Raw genomic sequence first — 8,358 nt, 5'->3', positions numbered from 1 at the left:
TAGCTAAAAATTATTGAGGTATTTTAAACTTCGGCTAGTGAATATGCAAAGACCTCAGAATTTGTATTTACCACCAGTCAAATTAGAGGGGCTGCTTTCAACCAAAAATGGCCAAGGGCATTACTGAATTTAAGGTAGAAGCTGAACACGAGGTAGATCCACAAGAGGGAGAGAGCAGGATGAAACACTGGCCAAAAACAAAAAAAATACACAAGGTCTAAGAAACAGGGTATAAGGCATCAGAAATCATGATCATGCCCTAATGTGTAATATATCCATCTCATAAGGCTTTGGTTGGGTTTCTGTAAGGAATGGGGAAAAGTGAGAGGGTTATGATTTGTATATACCACAAGAGGGCTAGCACATAGACTTTGAAATGCTGCAGAACCCTCTCTTTAGATTATTTTTCTCTTTAATCCAACTGATACAAACTCAAATTCCTAGAGAAAGAAAACCCACAGGGTGGGCTACACCCTGCTCAGAAGACTTCATCAAATTAGCTCCAACACCAATGTTGCAAGCATCAAAATGACGTGAAAAAGGGCTGATTTAGCTTTTAGGGATACCTAAAAGAGTCACTTCAGCTCATCTAAAGCTTGCTGACATGCCAGTGTCCACTCAAGCTTACACCTTTGTTCTTAGGTAAGAGGTGCTGCCACCACTGAAAAATTCCTGATAGTACCCTGCCAAACCCAAAAATCTCAAAGAGTACAGCCTAGTCATTGAATTAATTATTTATTACTTTTGATTTAGAAAAAAAAAAACTACAAAAAGTATCAAAACACACTTACATGAACACCACACCAGGCAAGCAGGAAGGAAACTTAATTTACAAGACTATAGGCCTATAACACTGTAATATATTGAATTACATATATTACACTTCTCAATGTATGTATGAGACAAGCATGAGACTTATTCTTACAGTGAAAATACTTAATCAGTTTTTTTACCTTCAGAGCAAAATAAAAGTTCTGGCTACTCATATGCACAATGGAATCATTGTAGTTGTTTTCAGAAATGTAAGCGAGCAGCACATATGACATTTGCAGTAAGAAGTGTACTGACTAGTGTGTTGGATCCTTGAACAAAACATTCAGTATTTTCTGATGATATAAAGGAAGATGATAAAGACCAAATTCATTCTTTATCTTATTACTGCAGTTGGGAAATGCATGAATAATGAACAGTTTTACTATTAAGTGAATGCTAGTCCAAAGGCTTCTATATGAATCTTTTTTCAAATCTGTGGACTATGACATTTAGAGTGGGTTTCAGTGCCGTAGCCTGATAGGCTGTTGCGCCGGGAGTTGCGCCGCTGGGGAGGGGCTCTGTCACGGTATGGCCCCTCCTCCCAAATGTCTCCTTGTGTTTGTTTGTGTGTGTGTGTGTGTTCATCCGTGTGGCCACACCCCTATGTGTTTCACACCTGCTCCCTGTTTTGTTGTTTGTGTGTGTGTATATAAGTCCTTTCTGTAAGCGTGAACGTTGTTAGTGTTTGATCCCATAATAGTCTTATCACTATGTTGTCTTCGTTATATGTATTACAACTCCTCTTTGCATCCTGCCAAGCCTCCATCATTCTAGAGTGTGACAAGCATTTCAGCCTCACTTTAAAGTAATGACTAGGAAAACATTATGTTTGTGTAACATTGAGCGGTAAGGAGGCAGACGCATGTGCGGAGAGGAGCAAGATTTATTATGGCCAAATCCAAAATCAGAGTCGTTAAAGCAGTCCAGGGTCATAGAGCTGACAAAGAGAGTACGTGGATACATGACTAACAAACAAAAACACATGAAGGCAAACAAGAAAGCAGGCTGTAACTAAGGCTAGGAAAACACTCGGGACTAAACAAGAGAGGCTAACAAAAAAGAAAGCTTTGGAACACAGATTCAAGAAACAACCACAACAAAACACATTCACAAATTCAGTTGAGAAGCAAACCACTGGGATCCAGACAGGGTTTAAATACATGAACTTAATACTAAAAATGATGGACAGGTGTGGAAATTTAAATGAGGGAACGAATTTATGGCAAATAACGAAACTAGGGCATAGAGCTAAAAAACACAAGACAGCGAAAACACGGAACACAGAACTGATCAGGACAGTTTGAAAATGCAAGAAACTGTGCAGGAACTCATTTCAGGAACTCATTTTCCACACGAAGGGCCCACACACTTTTGATGTTTTTACGTCTGCGTTAGAGGAAATACATTCAGAGTACCATGTCAGGGAAAAGATTACCAGGACAACTAATGACAGTAGTTCAAAGTTCTTGAAGGAATTTTGCATGTATGGAGAAAAAAAAGAAGAATTCACTGATGAACAGGATGGAAATGTCTCCATTCTTGATGATGAGTCAGAAGATGAAAGTAATTTAGAAGTGAAATACCAAGATGTCTTCTATTTTGAATGACACTGGCCTCAAATACCAGCTTCCAAGGCAACAAAAGTGTGCATGCAATCTGCTGAATATCTACAGTTGACGGCAATACTGCAGAAGTTGTCAGTGAGACGTATAAGAGGCTGACTCTGTCTGTCTCTGCAAAATGAGGAAAGGAACTGTGCACCATGGAATAAAACAAGCAGGTCAGCAATGGCTTTTGAAACAGTTAAACGTCAATGAAAATTACATTTCCTTTGCCCCAATCACACAAGATGGAACTCCCTATTTCCTTGCTGTAGAAAGGGTTGTGCATGTCGATAGGGAGCAAGGCGAAAAGGAAATCTGCAATGTATGAATAGATTTAAAGATAAAGATGTAAGTTTCTATAATGTGCTTGATTTTTTCCAAATGTGCTTAAATGTTTAAATTGTAATTGAGTTGCTAATTGTTGATATACAATTGATATTACCACCATTTTTTGTTTTGCAGGCTGCAGCCAGCAGAATTGGGATTTTTGGATGAGTACATTGCTGTAATAAAACATTTTTTCATGGCCCTTGACATCCTCCTAAGAAGAATCCTTTGTACATGTGGGTTTCATGCTGCCAACTCATTCTCAACTGCAGGGAATGTTGAAGAGCCTTGACTCATCCTGAAAAGTCTGTAGGCTCCTGCTTATAGCCCTACAGACAGGAATTCTGAAGAAGTTCAGCTAGGTCATAAAAGATACTGATTGCTGTAGCTATACTTCTAATAGAATTCAGAACATCTTGGGCCACAGAGGAAGTCTTATTGAAAGCTGGTATTGTATCTTTATTAAAGAAATTCAGAAGGCTGGTGTGCATTAATAAATAGCAAAAAAAGTGAACAGTAGAACAATTGTACAAATGGAAAACTGAATAGTTCTCTTATGTGCATGCTTTTCTAGTCTTTACAATAGTAATACGTCAAAGATTTTTGTTACTCAAACGCTGTAAGCTTTCTAATAGAGAGAGCTCCAAAATAGTGTCCTGCTAGCCTATACAATAATTGAGTAAAATTATTTGAAAATGATATCTTGGCACAGGGCTTGACTACATCCGGAACCACCTTGAGATGAACTTGGATAATGATGAGGTTCTTGCAAACAATAGCCACTCTGATAAAAATTTCTTTGCATCTATGAAGTTTGGGAATTTACTTGTAAACAGAAGAGCTGTAGTGGTACCTTTCATGTTCACCCATAGAGGTATAAACATTTTGCATTCCTTTCCTCAAATCAAGAAATTGTTGCTCAAATTCTGCAGCTTGTGAGAGACTGTTAATAATGCTGTACTCCTATTGACTGCAAAATGATCAAGAATTCACACCAAACATCTTGAAAGCCAACTGCTTTTAAAACTTCACATGTGCTGGATGATATATGTAAGAATGCAAATTTGCTAACAATGACACACTTCAGTAAACTTGTTTAAGCTATGACTGAAAGATAAGTAAAAGAGTTCAGAATTATTAAATAGGCATATGACATTTGATTCTAAAGCTGTTTTGTAAAAGAAAGTGACTGCAGAAAATGTTTTGTTCTCCTTGCATTTAAAATACAAAGCATAAATCCAAGTGTAAGTTCAAACCTACTATGTAGTGTTTTTTGTGGATCTCATATGTGTAGCTGTTACATTTATGTTGTTTCTTAAAGATTTAATTTGATGTGGTGTTTGTATGTGATGCAGCACTGCTGCCTAAATAAGGCTTTTGCAAGTAGAACTCCCTACTTGAGTGGTCTTTTTACTAGATACTTTCTTACTTTTACTGAAGCAATAATTTAAAGGACTACTTTTACTTCTACTTGAGTAATTTTATTTTAAAGTAAAAGTACTTTTACTTGATTATAGTTTTTGGTTACTCTACCCACCTCTGGTTATAGTCAAATTCTTACACTAGGAAAAGTAGATCAACTGAAAAAAACCCAAATTATTAATTATTAAAATTAACATTCCAAGGCCCTGAGGATTAACCCTCAAAACACCCCCATTTAGTCCCCACTGTTACAGGATCTTAATACAGGATCTTGTTTTGGGATAGAGGCAGCAATAGAAGCAGCCAATTGCTTATGTGCCTCACTAAATGCTGAAATGCAACATTGATATGGCAATATGGCAACAATTATTACTAAAATAAGCAAAAACAAATGAGTGCTCATGTTTCTAAAATGGACAAAAGGCATCAATGAATCACAATAGCATAAAACCTCTTTTCCTGAGCACATTACAAAAAAAGGTTTGCCCTCTAGTGACCAGTCATGTCCTCACTCTGACCTACAGTGTCAGTCATCGAATTACATCCTTGCACACTGTAGGTAGTTGACAGTAACCTTGCATATTTCTTTGACAATATTCAGCCAGGACATGTGGTTACTGTACTCTTCTAACATCTAGGTGTTTGCCACTGTATTTTTAACATAAATGTGTTAAATGAGTTAAATGTGAATTATTTGTATAACTTTTAGGCAACACACTGACTTACCATTTTGATTTTGATAGATCACACTGTATAGCTTTGAACATAAGTGGATTGTTTTCATTCTGGCCTCTAATTGCTTTATGTTTTTTTCATTTGGTTAAGTAATATTTACCATTATCTTTACTGTTTGTACTTCACACCTTTAACAAAATAAACAATTGTATAAATTATGCAATATTTGTTTTAAGTGACATCTTTATCTGTGTTAGGTACAACAGGGATTAGGAATTATTTAAGTATTAAGTATTTCCTTCAGCGGTCACAATAAGAAAACACAGTCCAGTAACAATGTACAGGTAAAGGTAAAAACAACATGCATGTAACAATAGAGTGAAACACACTCTATTGAAGAAAAATTGAAGCTGAAAAAATGCTGATCATTGGATTCATTTTTCTCATTTTCTCAATTAGTAAGTAAATATATGTCTTTTAATTATTTTTGAATACGTATGACACACCATAGTTACCTAATTTGTTTTATACTTCTTTCCAGATCATGGCAGAACCCAAAAGGTCCTTAATCAAGACAGCACTCTGCTGTATGTTAATGAAGGGGACAATATCACAGTTACTTGCCTTTATCAAAGTGATATTGATATGCATTTCTCATGGTACAAGCATAAATTTAGTCAGAAGCCTGAACTCATTGCAACTATCTACAAATATGACACGAAGGCCACATTCTATGATGGATTCAAGAATAATGCTCGTTTTACCTTGGTGATCGGAAAGGATAGAAATTATTTGGTGATAACAGAGTTAGAGGTCTCAGACTCTGCTACTTATTACTGTGGAAATGCTCAATCCAACATAGTGGAATTTGGGAAAGCAACAAAATTGACTGTAAAAGGTCATTTCTGTTTGTTAGCTATATTTACATACTTTCATTTAATATATTTTTTGGCTTAAAGTAATTTTTTTGTATCACTGCTTTCACATGAAATTATGGCATTGTTTTAGCTTCACAGTCCCATAGCCTGTCTGTTCTCCAGCAGCCTGTGTTGGAGCCAGTCCATCCAGGAAACTCTGTGACTCTGCAGTGTACAGTCCTCACTGAGAACTATGCAGGAGGACACAGTGTCTACTGGTTCAGACATGACTCAGGAGAATCTCTTCCAGGAATTATTCACACTCATGGAGACATCAGTGATAAGTGTAAGAATAGCTCTAAGGCCAGATCTCCTACACAGAGTTGTGTGTATGAGCTCCCAGTGGAGAATCTCAGACTCTCTGATGCTGGAGCTTACTATTGTGCTGTGGCTATCTGTGGAGAGATTATTTTTGGAAATGGAACTAAACTGGATATCAAAGGTAAATTCATTCATTTAACATATTACTGAGTCCACCTCATAAAAGTGTGTTTGCTTTTGAAATTTGGTCTATATTGCTTTATAAATTCTCCTTTTTATGTTGGAAAGTATTTTGGATTTTTTAAATTTCTATTTTTTACTATTATACCAGAGAATTGTACATCTTGGAATTCAACGATACTTGCTTTGGCAACATCAAACATAATTTGTGTGTCTGTGATTGTTATACTTGGAAGACTGTTATGCAAGCACTGGCTACAAAGTAAGACAAACTTCAAATTGCATAATTTTCAAAAGGACTTTTAGTAAAACATTTTTTTATTTTTATTTTTTTTTTACTGGCATACTAAACTTGCTCATTAGAAACATATAAATTGTCTTCTTTTCATAAGGTGCTGCTCACATTTCTCAGCTGAATCAGGTAAAAATGTTTGTGTGTGTTTTACATTTTTATTTATTTCACAAGATAGGGTTTCCAAGGTGACAGAGATACTAGGGAAGAGCCAATCATGACACTGACTGATTCAGTCTGCCATGCCATATCTTCTCTTTTCTCTGATAGCCATAACACTTGGCTCACAACTACAATAATGTATAATAATCTATTACTTCTCTCCCATACATAGTCACTACTGATGTTAGCACTACCACATATTGGCACTTTATGTATATAGTATATTGTTGTCTTGTACATGATATGCCTATTGTGTATTGTATGTATATTGCCTGTATTGCCTGAGAGTTAACAACAGTCATAACCACATTTCTTGTGTGTGTCAGCATACTTGGCCAATAAACTCAATTCTAATTCTGAATCGAAAACTGTGAACAGTTATCAAATAGATATTCTTTAAATTGTTCTTATTTTATATTGCTTTGTAGTAATTTTATTTACTTGATATTTTATTGTGTATTATACATACTAACAACTGTGTGTGCTATGGCATTGATTTTAAAATACTGCAAAAATATTTCCCGTTGTATATACACATCAAAAAGCAAATAAACCAACACAGTAGTGTAACCTTATGTTTGACTACAAGTAAAGCATTTATTTATACATGTAGTAGCCTATAAAACAAAAACATGAGAAATGTATTTGAGCAATTAAGAAAAAAAATTGTAATGATCCTTTTCTCATAGTGACATCTGTCCACTTGACAGAGCAGTACGAACAGGTTTTCAACCCAGTTAAAGCAGTTCTATGTCCCACCGTCTGATGCCCATGACTTTACCCCCTGTTTTGACCATGCTGCACTCTAGTGAATCTACTGCATGAAAGATGCTAATGTGAGAAAAATGAAAAACACTGCAGTGAAGTGAAATGCTTGTTTCAACTCCTGCTGGCTGGTTTGTGGGAATGTCACTAAAAACACAAGCAAGTTTCTGTCAGGACCATCTCATACCAATTAACAACTTTACCTGGTCAACTCTCCTCCATCTTGTCACAACACTGGTTTCAACTTATGGGTTGATGTTATATGACAAAATGCACCAGATGGTGCTGGTGCTGGTATTCTTAGAAATGAATGAGAGGTGAAGCAGAAATTGTCTCGCTTCAATGCAATACAAATGTGCCATGTGTGTGCATTATTCCCTGCCTAAAACGTCTGAACAAGCATGTATTAACACTTAATGCATTATGAAATTGTCAGGCAATGAAACCACCTTAATTGACAATAAATTATCTAAAAGTATATTATTATATATTTCATTTTAAGTTTGGCTCATCAATTATTTTGGCATATAAACATGACAATGAAATAACTAAACTGAGAATTAAATATCAGAGTAATTATTTTGGCATGATTTTTTGTTTTTCTAAAATAAATGAACAGCACATGGATACATTTAAATACAGCTAGAACCCTGTATTTATTAACTGGACATTTTATTAGACTCATGTTGTAGATGTTTGTTGGTATTTTTTTTTGTTAGCCATTCCCTAGTCATGAGTACTCAGTGTAATGAAGATAAGACTACAAATTATTCCCCTGATGAAACTTTGACCTGGTCAAAGTGGGGCCCTCTCTTACCCCCAGGCCACAGACCAGACCCAGGACCCGATAGTGCTTTGAGGTTGAGCAACAAAGCCATAAACAGCCTAGCTGTCAAGATCGCCTGGTGTCCTGACCCTTAATCCCCTGTCCTTTGATGTT

At 36.0% G+C, this 8,358-nt stretch overlaps 1 protein-coding gene across 1 annotated transcript; it reads left to right on the top strand.

The window, feature by feature from the left end:
- Nucleotides 1-2,294: 2,294 nt before the first annotated feature.
- LOC113569245 lies at nucleotides 2,295-8,339 on the top strand. Its single transcript, XM_035519969.1, has 5 exons — nucleotides 2,295-2,376; nucleotides 5,383-5,739; nucleotides 5,850-6,200; nucleotides 6,345-6,461; nucleotides 8,242-8,339. The coding sequence occupies exons 1-5, from the start codon at nucleotides 2,295-2,297 to the stop codon at nucleotides 8,337-8,339; spliced, it is 1,005 nt and encodes a 334-aa protein (XP_035375862.1).
- Nucleotides 8,340-8,358: the final 19 nt, after the last annotated feature.

The sequence above is a fragment of the Electrophorus electricus genome, chromosome 19 (genome assembly GCF_013358815.1).
Source record: "Electrophorus electricus isolate fEleEle1 chromosome 19, fEleEle1.pri, whole genome shotgun sequence".
Taxonomy (NCBI): Eukaryota; Metazoa; Chordata; class Actinopteri; order Gymnotiformes; family Gymnotidae; genus Electrophorus; species Electrophorus electricus.
The sequence above is the reverse complement of the archived record's forward strand: the minus strand, read 5'-3'. Positions and strand labels throughout refer to the sequence as shown.